Consider the following 23,143-nt stretch of genomic DNA (forward strand, 5'->3'; position numbering starts at 1 on the left):
TTTGCTCAGTGCTGCTTTCTGGTGCTCGCTCAGTCCTGTCCTCCGGTGTTCGCTCGGTGCTGCTCTCCGGTGCTCGCTCGGTGCCGCTCTCCGGTGCTCGCTCGGTGCCGCTCTCCGGTACTCGCTCGGTGCCGCTCTCCGGTGTTCGCTCGGTGCCGCTCTCCGGTGTTCGCTCGGTGCCGCTCTCCGGTACTCGCTCGGTGCCGCTCTCCGGTACTCGCTCGGTGCCGCTCTCTGGTACTCGCTTGGTGCCGCTCTGTGATGTTCGCTCGGTGCTGCTCTCTGGTGCTGCCCTCCAGTGTTCACTCATGCATGTCTCCAGTGTTCGTTAAGTACCCTCTGTGTGAAAAACCTGCCCCTCAATTCCTATTTAAATACTTACCTTCTCATTTTAAAGCTATGTCCTCCAATTTGGAATTAGTTTATTGTCCTGTGTACCAAGTTACAGTAGAAAATCTGCCTTGTACACTGTCCATACAGACCAAATCATTACACACTGCACTGAGGGAGAACAAGGTAAAACAGAATGAAGTGTTAGTTACTCAGAGAGGGCAGTGCAGGCAGACTATAAGGTGCAAAACCATTATCAAGTAAATTGTTGGGTCAACAGTCTATTTTATTGCACTAGGGGATCATTCAACAGTCTTATAACTGAGACATTAGTGAAGCATTTTTGTCCAAGAGACAAAATAAGACAAAGAAGACTCCTTCTTCTCCAGCCCTTTACCTTTTCCTCTTATCACCTCCCAGATTCTTACTTCATCCTCTCTCCATCACCCACCTGGCTTCACCTATCACTTTTAGCTTGCCCTTCTTCCCCTCCCCCCCCCCCCCCCACCTTCTTATTCTGGCAATTTTCCTCCTTCCTTTGCAGTCCATAAGACATCGGATCAGAATTAGGCCATTCAGCCCATCACTCTGCTCTGCCATTCCATCATGGCTGGTCCTGAATCCCATTCGATCTCATACACCTTCTTGCCATATCCTTGCCCTAACTAATCAGGAAACAATTAACTTCCCTCTTAAGTATATACATGGGCTTGGCTTCCACCACAGTCTGTGGTAGAGCATTCCACAGATTTACTGCTATCTACCTTAAAAAGAAAATTCCTTCTTACCTCTGTTCTGAAGGGTCGCCCCTCAATTTTGAGGCTGTGCCTTCTAGTTATCTAGTCCTTTCAACATTTGGTATGTTTCAATGAGATCCCCCGCATTCTTCTAAATTCCAGTAAGTACAGGCACAAAAGCTGCCAAACACGCCTCAAATGTTAACCCCTTCATTCCCAGAATCATCCTCGTGAACTTCCTCTGTACTCTCTCCAATGACAACACATCCTTTCTGAGAAATGGGGCCCAAAACTGTTGACAGTACTCCACAAGTAGTGTCTTATAAAGGCTCAGCTTTATCTCCTTGTTTTTATATTCTACTCCCCTTGAAATAAATGGTAACATTACATTTGCCTTCTTTACCACACTCAACCTATAAATTAACCTTCTGGGGGTCTTGCACGAGAACTCCCAAGTCCCTCTGCACTTCTGATGTTTGAACCTTTTCCCCATTCAGATAATAGTCCACACTATTGTTCCTTTTACCAAAATGCATTATCATACATTTCCCAACTCTGTATTCCATCTGCCACTTCTTTTGCTCATTCTTTCAATTTGTCAAAGTCCTGTTGCAATTACATTGCTTCCTCAGCACTACCTACCCCTCAACCTATCTTCGTATAATCTTCAATCTTTGCCACAAGGCCATCAATTCTACTATATAAACCATTGACAAACAATGTGAAAAGCAGCGGTCCTAACACTGACCCCTGAGGAACATCACTAGTGACTGGTGGCCAACTAGAAAAAGCCCCTTTTATTTCCACTCACTGCCTGATCCCTGTCAGCCATTCTCCTATCCATGCCAGTATCTTTCTTGTAAAGCCAAAGGATTTTATCTTGTTAAGCAGCCTCATGTGAGACATCTTGTCAAATGCTTTCTGCAAATCTAAGTAAATGACATCCACTGCCTCTCCTTTGTCCACCCTGCTTGTTACTTCCAGATTTGTCAGGCAAGATTTCCCTTCACAGAATCTATGCTGACTTCGACTTATTTTATCATTAGTCTCCAAGTACCCCGTGACCTCATGATCCAATCCACCTGGGCAAGCTCCTCTCTCATGCCTCTGTAATTCCCTTTATTCCATTGTGATACTGATACGTGTGAGTTGTGCTTCTCCCTCTCATATTGCTGTATAAATTCAATCATATTATGACCACTGTCTCCTAAGGGTTTCTTTACATTAAGCTCCATAATAAGATCTAGGTTATTACACAACACCCAGTCCAAGATAGGCTTTCCCGAATAGGCTCAAGCACAAGCTGCTCTAAAAACCCATCTCATAGGCATTCGACAAATTCCCTCTCTTGCGATCCAATACCAGCCTGATTTTCCCAATCCCTTGCATATTGAAGTCCCCCATTACAATTGTGTTATTACCCTTATTACATGCCTTTTCCAGCTCACTTTGCAATCTGAACCCCACGTCTTGGCTACTATTTGGAGGCCTAAATATGATTCGCATAATGCTTTTTCTAATCCTTGCAATTTCTTAACTCCACCTGCATCAATGGATCTGAGAGGGTAAACAGCTTTAAGCATCCACATCACCGAGGACCTCACGTGGTCTGTACACTGCCTCTTTCACCTCAGACGGTTGAGGAAGTTTGGTATGGGCCTCCAAATCCTAAGAACTTCCTACAGGGGCACAATTGAGAGCATCCTGACTGGCTGCATCACTGCCTGGTATGGGAACTGTACCTCCGTTAATCGCAGGACTCTGTAGAGAGTGGTGTGGACAGCCCAGTGCATCTGTAGTTGTGAACTTCCCATGATTCAGGACATTTACAAGGACAGGCGTGAGAAAAGGGCCCATAGGATCACTGGGGACCCGAGCTATCCCAACTCATTTCAACGGATGCTGCCTGACCTGCTGAGTTCTTCCAGCTTGTTTGTACGTGTTGACCATTCCAATCACAGTCTTTTCTAGCTGCTACCATCTGGGAAACAGTACCACAGCATAAAAGCCAGGACCAACAAGCTCCATGATAGCTTCTTGCACCAGACCATCAGAATGATGAACTCACACTGATTTGAGTGTACTCTATATTACATTGACTGTTCTATTTTTTTAAATTCAGATTCAGATTCAGTTTATTGTCATTTAGAAACCACAAATGCAATGCAGTTAAAAATGAGACAACACTCCTCCAGAATGATATCATAAAAACACATGACAAAACAGACTATACCAGAATTATTATAAATTACTATGATTGTACGTTGCACATTTAGACAGAGACGTAAAGATTTTTACTCCTCATGTGTATGAAGGATGTAAGTAATAAAGTCAATTCAATTCAATTCAAAGATTCAACATTATCTGACCCTATGTCACCTCTTTCTAAAGATGTAATTCCATCTCTTACCAACAGAGCCACACCACTGCCTATGCCTTCCTGCCTGTCCTTTCAATACAAAGTATATCCTTTGATGTTAAGCTCCCAGTTATGGCCTTCTTCCAGCCACGACTCAGTGATGCTCACAACATCATACAGACCAATCTCCAATTGCACCACGAGTTTGTTCACCTTATTCAGAATGCTGCATGCATTTAAGTACAGTCCTGATGAAGCCGGAAACATCGACTGTTTATTCTCTTTCATAGATAGAGTCATAGAAAAGTACAGCGCAGAAACAGGCTCTTTGGCTCATCTAGTCCATGCCAAATCATTGAAAATTCCTAGTCGCATTGATCTGCACCAGGACCATAACTCTCTATACTCCTATAGTGATAAGTCAGTTATAAGTCAATAGCATCATAACATTTTAAGTAACATTTGAATATTAAACACATAGCGCATGTTTTCCTCATATGAACGTATAAAGTAATTGCAACACACCAATATTGCTGAATCAGTGGGAGTTAAGGGCTTTTGTTTTGATGTGACTGATAACTTCAACAACGTCACTCAATACGCTGTTAAGATCAGGTGACATTTTTTCAGCTAGCCAGCATTTCCCTGTGTATAACACGGTGTGTAGACTGGCATTCAGGAGCAACCTCTTTGACTCGGATAGTGAAACCAGAGAGCTGTCCAGTCATAGCTGCAGCCCCGTCTGTGCATATTCCAACACAGAATGACTAGTCCAGTTTCCCTGACATGTAGTCATTCAAAGACTTGAATAGTTCTGCCCCAGTTGTATTTGGCAGCGGCAGTGCACACAACATATCCTCATGCACATCGTCTTGAAATATATATTGCACATAAACCAGCAGTATTGCCTTGTTGACATTGGTAGACTCATCGACCTGGATGGCATACCATGGTGACTCGTTAAGCTGTTCCAACAGCTGTGCTTCGATATCCTCCGCTGTGTCATCGATTCCCCTTGAAACTGTGGTAGCTGAAAGAGAAACCTGTGCCATCTTGTTAGATGCAGCTTCTCCCAACAGTTCACGGCACATATCCTTGGCAGCAGGCAGAATCAATTCTTCACCAATAGTGAAAGACTTCTTAGCCTTAGCAATATGGCTAGCTGCTAAGTACGACGCTCTCAGAGCAGCAGCATTTGTGGAGATGGTGACTGTCAGCACTTGCTTCTGTCCCGCTTGCTCACGTTTTTTCCGCTCAAAAAACTCAACGGGTTTGTCTTTAAGTGCAGGGTGCTTGGTCTCAAGGTGCCGAAGCAGTTTTCAGGGCTTCATTGCCTCATTAGACAGCTTGTCTCCACATATCACACACAGGGGGCTTGGAGCTTACGAATCACCGGTCGCACTAAAGCCATATTTTATGTATTTTCCGTTGAAGGAAGCTTTCTATTTTTTTGCAGTCTCTGCCTCAGCTGTCCCCTACCATCTCTTCCGAAGAAACTCTCAAGCAATGTTTGTTTTTCACTCATCGAATAGTTGTAGGTTAATGACCGACTGATGACCTCGCGTGGGTAATGACCTCCCATGCGTTCAAGTTCAACAGTGGGCGTGACAGGGAATGAGGAAAGGTGCAGCTGACTCATATTGTTTCATACCGCCAAATCATATTGTTTCCTTGTGGCCCGGTAGCACATGCTTTGCAGCCCAGTGGTTGGGGACCACTGCGATAGAGCATCACCATGGCCACTTCAACCACTTTGCACTAAAATAGACATTTATCATTCTTACCTTTGTCCCCCTTCGCCCACACTTCGGCGAGTTCTGCGTACACCATGACGCTGAACCCTTCTTCCGCCAGTTCCGTCTTCAAGCCTACTTCTTGACAAGAACTCTCCCACTCCCACCGATGGCCCCCTTCTCCCGTCTTCAACCTTCCTGCTCTTCATGGACACCCCGCTCTGGTCTTCTGCCTGCTCTGGATTTCTTTATTGCTAACTGCCAACGGGACATCAACCATCTCGACTTCACCACACCTTGTTCCAATTCCAACCTCACTCCTTCCGAACGCTCTGCTCTCCACTCCCTCTGCACCAATCCCAACCTCACTATAAAACCAGCTGATGGGGGTGGGGGGCGCTGTTGTAGTCCGGTGTACTGACCTCTACCTTGCCGAGGCACAGCGACAACTTGCTGATTTATTCCTCCTCTTATTGACGCCTCAATCATGACCGCACTAAGGAGCACCAGGCCACTGTCTCCCACTCCATCACCAACCTTATCAGCTCTGGGGATCTCCCATCCACTGCCACCAACCTCATAGTTCCCACACCCCGCAATTCCCGTTTCTACCTCCTACCCAACATCCACAAACCTGCCTGTCTCAGCTTGCACCTGCACCACCAAACTCATTTCTGCATACCTTGACACTGTTTTATCCCACCTATGTTCGTGACACTTCTCGCACTGAATTTTTTCAAAGATTTTAAGTTCCCTGGCCCCCACCGCCTTATTTTCACCGTGGACGTCCAGTCCCTATATACCTCCATCCCCCACCAGGAAGGTCTCAAAGCTCTCTGCTTCTTTTTGGATTCCAGACCTAACCAGTTCCCCTCTACCACCACTCTCCTCAGTCTAGTGGAATTTGTCCTTACTCTTAATAGTTTCTCCTTTGGCTCTTCCCACTTCCTCCAAACCAAACCAAGGTGTTGCCATGGGCACCTGTATGGGTCCCAGCAATGCCTGCCTTTTTGCTGGCTTTGTGGAACAGTCCATGTTCCAAGTCTATACCGGTATCCATCCCCCTCTTTTCCTTCGCTACATCAACGACTGCATTGACGCTGCCTCCTGCACGCATGCTGAGCTTGTCGACTTCATTAACTTTGCCTCCAACTTTCACCCTGTCCTCAGATTTACTTGGTCCATTTCCGACACCTCCCTCCCCTTTCTTGATCTTTCTGTCTCCATCTCTGGAGACGGCTTATTTACTGATATCTACTATAAGCCTACAGACTCTCACAGCTACCTGGACTATTTCTCTTCCCACCCTGTCTCTTGCAAAAATGCCATCCCTTTCTCACAATTCTTCCGTCTCCACCGCATCTGCTCTCAGGCTGAGGCTTTTCATTCCAGGACAAAGGAGATGTCTTCCTTTTTTAAACAAAAGGGCTTCCTCCACCATCAACTCTGCTCTCAAATGCATCCCTCCCATTTCACGCACATCTGCCCTCACCCCATCCGCCCGCCACCCCACTCGGGATAGGGTTCCCCTTGTCCTCACCTACCATCCCACCTGCCTCGGGTCCAACATATAATTCTCCGTAACTTCCGCAACCTCCAGTGGGATCTCACTACCAAGCGCATCTTTCCCTCCCTCCCTTCTCGTTTCCGCAGGGATCGCTCCCTACGCGACTCCCTTGTCCATTCGTACCCCCCATCCCTTCCCTCCGATCTCCCTCCCGGCACTTATCCTTGTAAATGGAACAAGTGCTACACCTGCCCGTACACTTCCTCCCTCACCACCATTCAGGGCCCCAGACAGTCCTTCCAGGTGAGGCAACACTTCACCTGTGAGTCGGCTGGTGTGATATACTGTGTCTGGTGCTCCCGGTGCAGCCTTTTATATATTGGTGAGACCCGACGCAGACTGGGAGACCGTTTCACTGAACACCTACGTTCTGTCCGCCAGAGAAAGCAGGATCTCCCAGTGGCCACACATTTTAATTCCCATTCCCATTCTGATATGTCTATCCATGGCTTCCTCTACTGTCAAGATGAAGCCATACTCAGGTTGGAGGAACAACACCTTATATTCCGTCTGAGTAGCCTCCAACCTGATGGCATGAACATTGACTTCTCTAACTTCCATTAATGCCCCTCCTCCCCTTCTTACCCCATCCATTATTTATTTATTTACTCCCCCCCTCCTTTTTTCTCTCTCTCTGTCCCTCTCACAATCACTCCTTGCCTGTTCTCCATCTCCCTCTGGTGCTCCCCTCCCCCTTTCTTTCTCCCGAAGCCTCCCGTCCCATGATCCTTTCCCTTCTCCAGCTCTGTATCCCTTTTGCTAATCGCCTTTCCGGCTCTCAGCTTCACCCCACCCCCCTATCATTTCAGATCTCCCCTCCCCTTCCCAGTTTCAAATCTCTTACTATCTTTCCTTTCAGTTAGTCCTGACGAAGGGTCTCAGCCCGAAGCGTCGACAGTGCTTCTTCCTATAGATGCTGCCTGGCCTGCTGTGTTCCACCAGCATTTTGTGTGTTTTGCTTGAATTTCCAGAATCTGCAGATTTCCTCGTGTTTGCATTTATCATTCTTATTGTGTTTTCTTGTTAAAAAAAGTATAAGATGTATGATTTTCTTGTTACTGTGTTTTATCTGATGCTTTGTGCCTCCGATACTCTGCATGTAAAATTTTCATTGCACCTGTGCACACATGTACTTGTGACAATAAACTTTAACTTTGAGCACCTGTCCAACTTCAGGACCATATTCCTGAGAGGCAGGGGCAACAGAGACTTTTGGAAGTGTCAGAGAGAGTCTAGATCTGCCTGTATGTGAAGTTCAGAATCAGAATTATATTTAATATAATCGGCATGTGTTGTGAAATTTGTTGTTTTGTAGCAGCAGTACAGTGTAATACATAATATATTTTATTAAAACTAATTAATTAACTAGTTAATTAAGTAAGTAGTTCAAAAAGAGAAAAATATACTGTTGAAGTGTTCATAAGTTCATTGCAATTTTGAAGTCTGATGGCAGAGGGCAAGAGGTTGTTCCTGAAATGTGGACTGTGTGTCTTCAGGCTCCTGTACCGCCTCCTTGATGGTAGCAATGAGAAGAGGGCACGTCCTGGGTGATGGGGGTCTTTGCTTTTTGGAGGCATTGCCTGGATACTGGTGAGGCTAGTGCCCGTGATGAAGCTGGCTGAATATACAACTCTCTGCAGCTTTTCCTAATCCTGTGCAGTGACCCTTCCATGCCAGACAGTGGCATGAATACTCTTCACAGTACATTGTATAAATTTGCCAGAACCTTACTGAGACTAAAGACTGCAACGCCATTGGTGAAGATCAAGAAGATATGGTCAGGGGAGGCAGAGAACCACTTACAAGTCTGCTTTGAGTGGTTGAATGAGAAGCTCATGGAATGATGATGAATGTGGGCTGCGTGTGATTGAGTAATTGAACAGGACAGGCTTGAGGGCCGATTAGCTTCCTACCCTTACATTGATGTATTCTGAGTCATCAGAGAGTGGCAGGCTCTGGAGTACTGACACTGGGAACTGTTCCCCACCACTCCTGACTCCTGTTTTCCTCTCCTTCCCAGCGAACCCATTCATCCAGATGACATTCAAGGGGAGTTCAGTAATTGCAGTGACTGAGGCCAAACTTGGACAGAAGAACGTGTATCTGACTGTGCAGATCCACGCCCACCCCTGGCCCAACATCCACTGGTGAGTCAGGCCAGCAATCTTTTTTTCTCCCTCTCTCCCCCCCTCCCCTCCCTCACTCCCCTCTCTCTCTCCCCCTCCCTTTCTCCCCCTCCCTTTCTCCCCCTCCCTTTCTCCCCCTCCCACTCTCCCCCTCCCTCTCTCCCCCTCCCTCTCTCCCCCTCCCTCTCTCCCCTCCCTCTCCCCTCTCTCTCGCTCCCTCCTCTATCTCCTTCTCTCTCACCACCCCTCCCTCCCCCTCACTCCCTCTCTCCTCCTTTCCCTCTCCCTCTCCCACTCTCCTTCACCCTCTTCCCCCTCACTCCCTCTCTCCCTCACTCTCCCCTTCCTCTCTCTCTCCCTCCCACTCTCACCGCTCTCCCTCTCTTTCTCCCCTTTCCATCTCACTCTCCCACTCTCCCTCTGCCTCTCCCCTCCTCCCTTTCACTCTTTCTCCCTCTCTCTCCCCCTCCCTCTTCCTCCCTCCCCGAACTCTACCCTCTCCCTCCCTCCCTCCCTCTCTCCCCCTCTCATCTCCTCACCCACCCTCTCTTTCTCCCTTGCTAACTCCCTGTAATCACCACACCAGTCTGTTCCCATTCCCCTCCTCTCCATTCCTCTTCTCTCATCAGTCCTCTGTCCCCTCTCCCTCCTCCCCTCTTCCCCTACTCCTCCATCCCTCCCTTTCATCAGTTCCCTTCTCCACCCTCTTTATTTTCCCCCTCTACCCTCTCCAGTCTACTTTATCCCGTCTGTCTCTCCCCAACCCCTCTCCTCTCTTCCCCATCATCTCCACCCGTCTCCCCCCCATTTTCCACCTACTCACCATTCCCTGACCTCCCTCTCCCTCTGCTTCCCCTCCCCCTCCACTCCCTTTCCTCTAAATTCCCTGCCTACCTACCTTGTTAACCCTTCCCCTACGCTATCTCTCTATCATTCTTCCTCCTGTACCCTTCAATCTTTCTTCCACCTCTCGAAGCCCTGGATCAAGAACACTATCCACCCTTCTTTTGCTCCTTTCCATCAAATCTCCCCGTTCTCCTATCCTTGCTGTCCTCCTCTCCTTATCCCTCCACCTTGCCACGCTCTTCCACTTTCCTTGAGGCTCTCCCCTCTCAGCTCCCATCACCCTCCCTCTCCACTAACACCATGCCACGTTCTGCTACAGGTTAAAAGATGGGAGGCCAGTCAGGAGCCTGGCGATCCAGCCAACTGAATCGAGCCTGAGGATTGGAGAGGTGACAGAACAGGATGCTGGTGTCTACACTGTCCTTGCCCGGAATCCCAAGGCGGGTCTGGAGAAGCGGTTACAGATACGGCTCATTGTCAATGGTGAGCATGACCATGTCCCAACACACAGATTCAATTCGGATTTGCATTTATTTACCTTGTGTACATCGAAACATACAGAGAAATGTGTTTTTTTCCTTTAACAACCAACACAACCTAGAGATGTGCGAGGGCAGCCACACATTACATTGCCAATATATCATGTCCACAGTGTTCTGGAGAACAACACAAATCACAACTGCAGCTTAGCTGAGTCCTGGCAGTGGACACGTCCAAACACAGAGGCTTGGGAATAGGCCTGTATCTGGGGTTTGGTCTCTACCACACTGCCTATAACCCACACAGCTGTGCCCTTGACCCTGTGTGGAGAATTCACTCACAAACAAACACTCTGACCCTCACAGGGGAACAGTCCACACACACACACACGCACGCACGCACGCACGCACGCACACATACACACACACACACACACTGGGGGACAGTCTCCCCCCCCCCCCCCACAGACACACACACACACACACAGACCCTCACTGGGGGACAGTCTTCCCCCCCCCCCCCCCACACACACACGCACACGGAACAGTCCACACTCACATACACACAATCACACATACACACTGACCCTCACAGGGGGATGGTCCCACACACACTGACCCTCACTGGGGGATGGACCCACACACACACTGACCCTCACTGGGGGATGATCCCACACACACACTGACCCTCACTGGGGGACGGTCTCATACACTCTGACCCTCACTGGGGGACGGTCCCACACACACTGACCCTCACTGGGGGATGGTCCCACACACACTGACCCTCACTGGGGGGCGGTCCCACACACACACTGACCCTCACTGGAGAACAGACCCACACACACACACTGACCCTCACTGGGGGACAGTCCCACACACACACTGATCCTCACTGGGGGACAGACCCACACACACACTGACCCTCACTGGGGGACAGACCCACACACACACTGACCCTCACTGGGGGACGGTCCCACACATACTGACCCTCACTGGGGGACAGACCCACACACACACTGACCCTCACTGGGGGACGGACCCACCCACACACTGACCCTCACTGGGGGACAGTCCCACACACACACTGACCCTCACTGGGGGACAGACCCACACACACACTGACCGTCACTGGGGAACGGTCCCACACACACTGACCCTCACTGGGGGATGATCCCACACACACACTGACCCTCACTGGGGGATGGTCCCACACACACACTGACCCTCACTGGAGAACAGACCCACCCACACACTGACCGTCACTGGGGAACGGACCCACCCACACACTGACCCTCACTGGGGGACGGACCCACACACACACTGACCCTCACTGGAGAACAGACCCACCCACACACTGACCCTCACTGGGGGACGGACCCACACACACACTGACCCTCACTGGGGAACGGACCCACCCACACACTGACCCTCACTGGGGGACGGTCCCACACACACACTGACCCTCACTGGAGAACAGACCCACCCACACACTGACCCTCACTGGGGGACGGTCCCACACACACACTGACCCTCACTGGAGAACAGACCCACCCACACACTGACCCTCACTGGGGGACGGTCCCACACACACACTGACCGTCACTGGGGAACGGACCTACCCACACACTGACCCTCACTGGGGAATGGACCCACCCACACACTGACCCTCACTGGGGGATGGTCCCACACACACACTGACCCTCACTGGAGAACAGACCCACACACACACTGACCCTCACTGGGGGACGGTCCCACACACACACTGACCCTCACTGGAGCACAGACCCACACACACACCCACACACTGACCCTCACTGGGTGACGGACCCACACACACACTGACCCTCACTGGGATCAGTCCCACCCACACACACACACTGACCCTCACTGGGGGACGGACCCACACACACACTGACCCTCACTGGGGGATGGTCCCACACACACACTGACCGTCACTGGGGAACGGACCCACACGCACACACTGACCCTCATTGGGTGACGGACCCACACACACACTGACCCTCACTGGGGGACGGTCTCATACACTCTGACCCTCACTGGGGGACGGTCCCACACACACTGACCCTCACTGGGGGATGGTCCCACACACACTGACCCTCACTGGGGGGCGGTCCCACACACACACTGACCCTCACTGGAGAACAGACCCACACACACACACTGACCCTCACTGGGGGACAGTCCCACACACACACTGATCCTCACTGGGGGACAGACCCACACACACACTGACCCTCACTGGGGGACAGACCCACACACACACTGACCCTCACTGGGGGACGGTCCCACACATACTGACCCTCACTGGGGGACAGACCCACACACACACTGACCCTCACTGGGGGACGGACCCACCCACACACTGACCCTCACTGGGGGACAGTCCCACACACACACTGACCCTCACTGGGGGACAGACCCACACACACACTGACCGTCACTGGGGAACGGTCCCACACACACTGACCCTCACTGGGGGATGATCCCACACACACACTGACCCTCACTGGGGGATGGTCCCACACACACACTGACCCTCACTGGAGAACAGACCCACCCACACACTGACCGTCACTGGGGAACGGACCCACCCACACACTGACCCTCACTGGGGGACGGACCCACACACACACTGACCCTCACTGGAGAACAGACCCACCCACACACTGACCCTCACTGGGGGACGGACCCACACACACACTGACCCTCACTGGGGAATGGACCCACCCACACACTGACCCTCACTGGGGGATGGTCCCACACACACACTGACCCTCACTGGAGAACAGACCCACACACACACTGACCCTCACTGGGGGACGGTCCCACACACACACTGACCCTCACTGGAGAACAGACCCACACACACACCCACACACTGACCCTCACTGGGTGACGGACCCACACACACACTGACCCTCACTGGGATCAGTCCCACCCACACACACACACTGACCCTCACTGGGGGACGGACCCACACACACACTGACCCTCACTGGGGGATGGTCCCACACACACACTGACCGTCACTGGGGAACGGACCCACACGCACACACTGACCCTCATTGGGTGACGGACCCACACACACACTAACCCTCACTGGGATCAGTCCCACACACATACTAACCCTCACTGGGGGACAGTCCCACACACACTGACCCTCACTGGGGGACGGTCCCACACACACTGACCCTCACTGGGGAACGGACCCACACACACACTGACCCTCACTGGGGAATGATCCCACACACACTGACCCTCACTGGGGGACGGTCCCACACACACTGACCCTCACTGGGGGACGGTCCCACGCACACACTGACCCTCACTGGGGAACGGTCCCACACACACACTGACCCTCACTGGGGAACGGACCCACACACACACTGACCCTCACTGGGGGACGGTCCCACACACACACTGACCCTCACTGGAGAACAGACCCACCCACACACTGACCCCCACTGGGGGACGGTCCCACACACACACTGACCCTCACTGGGATCAGTCCCACCCACACACACACACTGACCCTCAATGGGATCAGTCCCACACACAGACCCTCAGTGGAGGCCAGACTTGGGCATTTATTGGCCTCATAGCTCTGCTCTCCCACCATAACCCAGTGGTGAAGAAAGATGCTTGACCACCAGATGTGACAGATGACTTTGCCCTGTGAAGATCAGAGTCTGTTGGTGGTGGTGGCGATTCATTGTTCGTGTTTTTCAGTATTTTCTCCGGCCCCTCCTCTGGCCGCCCCTCAGCTTGCTTTGTTTTTCTTTTTGCAACAGTTCCACCTCAGATCCACGAGAAGGAGGTGGCTTCTCCGACCAACATTTACCCACGTGGGAGCAGACAGACGCTGACGTGTACCGTGTATGGCATTCCCACGCCGTCACATGTGTTCTGGTATTGGAGACCCTGGGGTCCATGTGGAGTGAAGTTGTACCCTAATCTGTGAGTAGCTGTGGTTTCCACCCTGAGTTCTCATCTCCCCACTCCTGTAATGTTTATTATTTTCACGTGTACTGAGGTACAGTAAAAAAAATTGTCACGTTCAAGTTCGAGTGAATGCTGGAGGACAGCACCGAATCCGCCATGTACGCCGTGCCATGTTGTGCACCGACTCTGGGGCATCTCTCCTGGGCGGCTACAAACAGGCTACACCATGGCTATAGCCGAGGCCACGGCACTTCCCCGCCATCTGCCAATAAATCAATGAATTGGACTTGCAGCGTTCCACATTACCATCGTCCAAAAGGGCTTTGCGATCACAGGAGAAGTGACTGAGATGACCACTTGCTGTTCGACTGCACACTTCCTTCGCATACCAGCTGCTGTGACACCTTTCTAATGCAGGCAGCAGCATGATGTCCAGCTCTTTCAGCTTCTCCACCAACCAGCAACTTGCTGATGCAATACCTGCAGAACTCTAAGTTCTGAATGTAAGTAGGGTCCTGCAATTGTAAAAAAATGTTTAGAAAAGACAATAACATCATAGAAGCCGCTGAGTCTGAGTGCACCTCCACCTTACCAGAACATACTTCTGGCACACTGTTCACACAGATCAGATCATCACACAGTGTGCTGAGGTAGAACAAGGTATCAGAATGCAGAAAGGCGATGCCTCGAGATGGTGGCATCCATCTGTAAGGACTCGGGACATGAATTCAATTCAATTCAATTGACTTTATTTCTCACATCCTTCACATAAATGAGGAGTAAAAATCTTTACGGTACGTCTCCGTTTGAATGTGCAAATTATAGTAATTTGTGATGAATAGTATGCACAGTGAGAACTACAACAGAACAGTCAGTATAGCTTGGAAATACAGTTGTGTCAGCGTGAGTTCTTCAGTCTGATGGCCTGCTGGAAGAAGCTGTCCTGGAACCTGTTGGTCCTGGCTTTTATGCTGCGGTACCGTTTCACGGATGGTAGCAGCTGGGACAGTTTGTGGCTGGGGTGATTCGAGTCCCCAGTGATCTTTCGTAATCATTGCTGATGGTCTCATACAGTTCCTTGAGAGCCAGGTCGGTATCAGCCTGGCAGCGGAATATACACAGCTGTGATAATAACAGCTGTGAGCTCCCTCAGCAGCCAGAAAGGTCTACACAGAAGCACAAGATACTCCAGATCTGGGGAACAAAAGGATTTGAGGGCATGCTCCAGGGGTCACACCAAGCATTATTGACCATGAAGTATATCCCACCTCCTTTACTCTTCCCAGAGAGGTTCTTTGACCTGTCAGTGGAACAGTGAGAAACCAGAGGGCTCGACGGTGTGATCCGGTATCTCTTCCGTCAGCCAGGTCTGCACAAAGCACAAACGTTACATTTCTTTCTTTCTTGCTGGTAGGAAATTATGGCTCAGTTCACACAGCTTAAGAATTACAAAAAGGCTGGATGAACTCAGCAGGTCGGGCAGCATCCGTTGAAAGGAGCAATCAATGTTTCGGGCCGAGACCCTTCATCAGGACTAAAGAAGGAGGGGGCGGGGCCCTATAAAGAAGGTGGGGGGAGGGTGGAATGTGCCAGGTGAAATACCAATCAGAGGAAAGTTCAAGGGGTGGTGGAGGGGAAGCAGGGAGGGGATAGGCAGGAGAGGTGAAGAAGGAATGTAAGGGGAAAGCACTATGGGTAGTAGAAGAAGGCAGAGTCATGAGAAAGGTGATAGGCAGCTAGAAGAGGAGACAGAGTGAAAGTGGGATGGGGAAAGGGGAGAGGGAGGGAATTACCGGAAGTTGGAGAAGTTGATGTTCATACCAAGGGGCTGGAGACTACCCAGACGGTATATGAGGTGTTGCTCCTCCAACCTGAGTTTGGCCTCATCATGGCAGTAGAGGAGGCCATGTATGGACATATCAGAATGGGAATGTGAAGCAGAGTTGAAGTGGATGGCAACCGGGAGATCCTGTCTGTTGTGGCGGATGGAGCATAGGTGCTCGATGAAGCGGTCCCCCAATCTGCGTCGGGTCTCGCTGATGTAGAGGAGGCCGCACCGGGAGCACCGGATGCAATAGATTACCCCAACAGACTCACAAGTGAAGTGTTGCCTCACCTGGAAGGACTTTTTGGGGCCCTGAATGGTGGTAAGAGAGGAGGTGTAGGGACAGGTGTAGCACTTACACTTGCAGGGATAAGTGCCAGGTGGGAGATCTGTGGGGAGGGACGTGTGGACCAGGCAGTCGTGAAGGGAACGATCCCTGCGAAAAGCAGAGAGGGGTAGAGAGGGAAAGATGTCCTTAGTAGTGGGGTTCTGTTGAAGGTGGCAGAAGTTTTGGAGGATAATACGCGAGATCCAGAGGCTGGTGGGGTGGTAGGTGAGGACAAGGGGAACACGATCCCTGTTGTGGTGACGGGAGGATGGGGTGAGGGCCGAAGTGCGGGAAATGGAGGAGATGCGGGTGAGGGCATCATTGATGATGGCAGAAGGGAAACCACAATTCTTAAAGAAAGAGGACTTTGGGATGTCCTGGAACGGAAAGCCTCATCCTGGGAGCAGATGCAGTGGAGACGGAGGAACTGGGAATAGGGAACAGCATTTTTACATTTGGCAGGGTGGGAAGAGGTATAATCAAGGTAGTTATGGGAGTCAGTGGGTTTATAAAAGATGTCAGTGGACACGCTATCTCCAGAGATGGAGACTGAGAGATCGAGAAAGGGGAGGGAAGTGTCCGAGATGGACCAAGTGAATTTAAGGCTGGGTGAAAGTTAGAGGCAAAGTCGATGAAATTGACGAGCTCAGCATGGGTGCAGGAAGCAGCACCAATGTAGTCGTCAATGTATCGAAGGAAAAGTTGGGGAGCAGTACCAGTATAGATTTGGAGCATAGACTGTTCCACATAACCCACGAAGAGGCAGGCATAGCTAGGGCCCATGCGAGTGCCCATAGCTACACCCTTGGTCTGAAGAAAGTGGGAAGAGCTGAAAGAGAAGTTATTAAGTGTGAGTACCAGTTCCGCCAACCGGAGGAGTGTGGTGGTGTTGGGGAACTGGTGAGGTCTATTGGCAAGAAAGTAGCCGAGGGCTTTGAGGCCTTCTTGATGGGGAATTGAAGTGTATACGGATTGGACATCCATGGTGAAAATGAAGCGGTCGGGACCGGGGAACTGGAAGTTATTGAAGAGGTGGAGGGCATGGGATGTATCCCGGATGTAGGTAGGGAGGGACTGAACTATGGGTGACAAAATGGAGTCGAGGTAGGCAGATACAAGTTTGGTGGGTTGAGGTAGTTCACACAGCTTGTTGTCCAGGGACAGAACGTTAGCCAGGAGTATGCTAGGGAACGACGGCTGATTAACACATCACCTCAACCTGACCAGGACACCGACCCTTCTCCCTCACCTCTGCCGCCACTTTCGAGGTAGCAATGGTTTAGTAAATGACCCATCCATGGATCGTGTAAGCAAGGGTTGGCAGTGTAGTGTGGGTAAATGTCATCTTCCCAATGTTCAGTTGTCAGTCAATCATATCTGATGTGACTGTCAGCTTCTTGAACAAGAAATGAAAAGGAAATTGCAGAAATTAGCAGTACACTGTGAAATAGGTACAGAGCTTGCGACATGGCTGTGGTACGCGGCACCATCTTGGCAAGCCCTCTGGTCATTGCTACCATCAGGCAGGAGGTACAGGAGCCTGAAGACACACACTCAATATTTTAGGAACAACTTCTTCCCCTCCACCATCAGATTTCTGAATGGTCCATGAACCCATGAACACTTCCTCACCAAGTTTGCTCTTTTTGTACCACTCACTTATTTTTTACTATGTACTGTATTTCTTGTAATGTTTATGTATCTGCTGCCACAAAATAACAAATTCCATGATGGTAGTATAGCAGTTAGCGTGACACTGTTTTAGCCCAGGCATCGAAGTTAGGAATTCAATTCTGATGCCATCTATAAGGAGTTTGTATATTCTAATTGTAACCACATGAGCTTCCTCACACAGTCTAAAGACAAAACGGTTATTAGGTAAATTGAACATTGTAAATCATCCTGTGATTAGGCTAGGGTAAAATAAGTGGGTTGCTGAGCAGCTGGGCCCATTGGACCGAAACGTCCTGTTTCTCACGGTATCTATGAATAAATAAATAGTGAAAGTAAATCTCATTCTGATTCTCATAAAGTGTAACAGCTATGAAAGTGCATTACAGGTAAACTATAAGATGCAAGCTCATAAAGTAAATTGTGAGGCCCAGAGTCAGGAAACAGTGAGGTAGAAGTTGTCCTTATGCCTGGTGGTTTGTGCTTTCAGGCTTTTGTATCTTCTGCCCTGGGGAGGGGGAGAGAGAAGAAAGGATGTCTGGGGTCTTTGAAGCCTGTGTATACCTGTGGTCCCCATTGTGAGCTCAGCTCTCTGGACTGGCCCTGCCCTGCTCTCTGTCCTCCTTCTCATATACTACCTCAGTAAAGCCAACCTCTGTCCTAGCTTTTAGTTGCAAAACCAATATGCATTTATACAGCAACCTTAACGACCTCAGGACATCCCAAAGTAGTTTACAGCTATCATTGTATATATTTAAACCAGAGAATGTTTAGTAAGGATGTTAAAGGATATGGGGAGAAGACGGAAAAATGGGGTTAAGAGGGAAAATAAATCAGCCATGAATGAATGATAGAGAAAACTCAATGGGCTGAATGGCCTGATACTGTTCTTGTGTCTTATGGCACCACCCCTCCCACAGTGTGACCCTCCCTCAGTACCACCCCTCCTACAGTGTGACCCTCCCTCATACCACCCCTCCCACAGTGTGACCCTCCCTCAGTACCACCCCTCCCACAGTGTGACTCTCCCTCAGTACCGCCCCTCCCATTGTGTGACCATCCCTAGCAGTGCTTTTCCCACAGTGACTCTCCCTCAGTACCACCCCTCCCACAGTGTGACCCTCCCTCAGTACCGCCCCTCCCACAGTGTGACTCTTCCTCAGTACCTCCCCTCCCACAGTGTGACTCTCCCTCCGTACCACCCCTCCCACAGTGTGACCCTCCCTCATACCACCCCTCCCACATATTGGTCTTGATTGTGGGCTCAAATTTCTGATCAAACAGCAACTGAAGACAGGGCCAAGGAAAGTGTTAAATTCTGACGACGTCCACAGACTGAGCACAAACATCAGAAACGACTGAACCCTAGCACTGGCAGGAGATTTCAAACAATTGGAGCTGTGGTCTATTTTGGGTGATATATTATGGAGTATTTCATGAAGGTGTCATTAAGTTATGTGTCGAACACAAGGATAATGCACTGTGTATCTTGGAATAATGAAGACATTTTGTCAAACGCCAATAACTTCAGGAAACAGACGCAGCATTGAGTTCTTCACACCCTGTGTCCTGCCAGTATAGCGCTGTTTGTTTCCAATCAGGAGGATGCTGGAGTGATCTGTCCTCTCTGATACCTTCCTGTTTTTCAGTAGCTGCTTGTGCATTTCACCTAGAGTGTGCCCTAGGACAGCAGCTCTGGTTGACTGCACAGCTCCTGTCTCGGCCGCGTCCTGTGTTGTCAGCAGATGCAGACAAAACAAGGTTTCACCCAAAGAGGCAGCTCACACCTCCTTCAATGAATAAAGCAGAATCTGCAGCATGTCAGTTCCTCATTGAAATCTCTCTGTAGCTCAGTGATGGGCTGACATTGAATTTTAGAACCAGCTGCAGGTCAGTCTGCCTAGTGAACCGTAAGAAGCATATTTCAAAGTTCATAATAAATTTATTATCAAAGAATCAGAATCATGTTTAATATCACTGGCATATGTTGTAAAATTTGTTTTGTGGCAGCAGTTCAGTGCAATACTCAATAATAAAAACGATTAATTACAATAAGATTTAGTCCAACTCCTGGCCTTCACATGTGGCCCAGTTCTTATGCTCAGCGGAGCTGTTCTCACTGACAGGAGAAGGGGCAAGGGTGGGCCACTGGCACCTTAAAACCAGTTGCTCTGGGCAGATGGGGCTCATTAACCACAGATGGTAGCTCATCTAGGAGAGGGAAAACTCCGATTTCAAACCTCCGCTGCCTTGTGGCTATACCCGCTCACGGGAAAGGCTTTGGAAGTAAGTCCCAATGAAAAATCCGGAGTCGGAGTCCCGAAGACGGCTGACTGCTGTACCCAGCACCGGCACGGCAACTCCTGCGATGCTGCTGGCACCAAACTGTATCGACTTTCGATGTTCCTTTGGACCTGTCATCAGCATGGAGAGGGGGGGTCCCACTGCATGGGCAACAGACGGATCTCCATATCAACTCTGCCCTGACTTGCGCCCTGGAGAGGCCACTCCCTAGTGACTACCAGAGGCCCAGTACCCATGGTCGGCCATGAACGGCGGAGGCCACACACACACACACACACACACACACACACACACACACACACACACACACACACACACACACACACACACACACACACACACACACACACACACACACACACACACACACACACACCCCCCCCCCCCCCCCCCCCCCAGGCTCTTGTACCATCTCCATGATGTTAGCAATGAGAAGAGGGTACATCCTGAGTAATGGGGGCCCTTAATGATAGATGCTGCCTTTTCGGGGAGGCTACAGCCCCTGATGGAACTGACTGAGTTTAACAACTTTCTGCAGCTTTCTGATCTTGTGCTGTGGCCCCTCCATACCAGACAATGATGCAACCAGTTAGAATGGTAGAAGAAAGTATGTATATGTCACCAAATACAAAGTTCAAAGTAAACTTTATTATCAGAGTACATTTTCCTACAGGCATGCTCAGTAAATCTGTAGAATAGTAACTATAACAGGATCAAAGAAAGATCAACTAGTGTGCAGAAGGCAAAGAATTGTGCAAATAAAAATGTAAATAAATAGCAATAAATAACAAGAACATGAAGTAACAAGATAAAGCAAGCTTAAGTGATATCATTGGTTGTGGGAACATCTCGATGGATGCAAGTGAGTGTAGTTATCCCCTTTTGTTCAAGAGCCTAATGATTGAGGTAACTGTTCTTGAAGCTGGTGGGATGAGTCCTGAGGCTCTTGCACCTGCTACCTGATGACAGCAGCGAGAGAAAAGCATGGCCTGGGTGGTGAGGATCTCTGATGATGGATGCTGCTTTCCTTCGATGCCGTTCATGTAGGTGTGCTCACTGATTTGGAGTGTACCCATGATGTACTGACTAAATCCACTACCTTTCGTAGGGTTTCCATTCAAAAGCATTGGTGTTTCCATACCAGGCTGTGATACAGCCAGTCAATACACTCTCCACTGTACCTCTATAGAAGTTTGTCAGTTTTTGATGTCATCCTGAATCTACTAAGGAAACAAAATGCTGCTGTGCTTTCTTCGCAATTGCCTTTATGTGCTGGGTCCAGGACAAGTTTTCTGAAATAGTAACACCAAGGAATTTAAAGTTGCTGACCCTTTCCATCTCTGATCCTCCACTGGGGACTAGGTCATGGACCTCTGGTTTCCCTCTCCTGAAGTCTACAATCAGTGCCTTGGTCTTGCTGACATTGAGAGAGGGTTGTTGGTATGGCACTACTCGGTTAAATTTTCAGTCTCTCTCCTGTATGCTGATTCAGCCCACAACAGTGGTATCGTCAGCGAACTTGAATATGGTATTGGATGTGTGTGTAGCCAGCCAATCATAGGTGTAAAGTGAGTAGAACATGGGGCTAAGCACACAGCCCTGTGGTGTACCGGTGCTGATGGAGATCATGGAGGAGGTGTTGCTGCTCTGAACTGACTGCGATCTACAAGCGAGGAAATCCAGGATCCAGTTGCATGAGGAGGTATTGAGGCCAGGGTCTTGCAGCTTATTGATTAATTTTGAGTTGAGGAGATGCTGATATCAAATGCTGAGCTGTAATTGATAAAGTGCATGCTGATGTATACATATTTGATGTCCACATGCTCCACGGTTGTGTTAAGGACCAATGAAGTGTTATCTGATGTGGACCTGTTGCTCTGGTCGGCAAATTGGAGTAGCTCAAAGTTGCCTCTCAGGCAGCAGCTTTTTTTTAAATTAAACAAAATATACATATACTTTACTCAAAAATAAAATTATTTACAATAACCATTCAGGCAGCAGCTAATATGTTTCATCACCAGCCTCTTAAAACACTTCATCACTGTGGACGTTAGTGCAACTGGGCAATGTAATTGAGGCAGGTCACCACACACTGGTCTTAGGCACCGATATAATTGAAGCCTGCAGAAGTGAGCAGTTAAAGATATCAGTAAACACACCAGCCAGTTTTTCTGTACAGGTCTTTAGTATGAGGCGAGGTACCTATGTAAATCAAGTTTGTAACCTATAGTAACCTTTTATGTATTGCAAAACAACAACTTTCACAATATTTATCAGCAATAATAAAATTCATCTGATTCTGATAGCCAGAGACTTTTTTCCAGGGCGGACATGGCTAATATGAGGGTGATAATTTTAAGGTGATTGGAGGAAAGTACAGAGGAAAGAAGGTTTTCTGACACAGAGAGTGGTGGGTGTGTGGAACACACTGCCAGGGATGCTAGTAGAAGCAGATAACTTAGGGACATTTCAGAGACTCGGATAGCCACAAGAATGGAGGGTTATGTGCGAGGGAAGGGTCAGATTGATTTAGAGTAGAACAGACAGGCAGACATACTTTATTGATCCCGAGGGAAATTGGGTTTTGTTACAGCCGCACCAACCAAGAATAGTGTAGAAATATAGCAATATAAAACCATAAATAATTAAATAATAAGTTAATCATGCCAAGTGGAAATAAGTCCAGGATCAGCCTATTGGCACAGGGTGTCTGATACTCTGAGGGAGGAGTTGTAAAGTTTGATGGCCACAGGTAGGAATGACTTCCTATAATGCACAGTGTTACATCTCGGTGGAATGAGTCTCTGGCTGAATGTACTCCTGTGCCTAACCTGTACATTATGGAGTGGATGGGAGACATTGTCCAAGATGACAT

At 49.3% G+C, this 23,143-nt stretch overlaps 1 protein-coding gene across 1 annotated transcript in view; it reads left to right on the plus strand.

Moving 5' to 3' along the window:
• The window catches only part of flt4 (fms related receptor tyrosine kinase 4), a 281,525-nt gene that overhangs the window by 177,832 nt on the left and 80,550 nt on the right, over positions 1 to 23,143 (plus strand). Inside the window, exons 8-10 of the mRNA XM_073067065.1 lie at positions 8,747 to 8,873; positions 10,018 to 10,181; positions 13,990 to 14,155. Of these exons, the coding sequence (XP_072923166.1) occupies positions 8,747 to 8,873; positions 10,018 to 10,181; positions 13,990 to 14,155 (457 nt within the window). The remainder of the gene's footprint in view (positions 1 to 8,746; positions 8,874 to 10,017; positions 10,182 to 13,989; positions 14,156 to 23,143) is intronic.

Source organism: Hemitrygon akajei, chromosome 15 (assembly GCF_048418815.1).
Source record: "Hemitrygon akajei chromosome 15, sHemAka1.3, whole genome shotgun sequence".
Taxonomy (NCBI): domain Eukaryota; kingdom Metazoa; phylum Chordata; class Chondrichthyes; order Myliobatiformes; family Dasyatidae; genus Hemitrygon; species Hemitrygon akajei.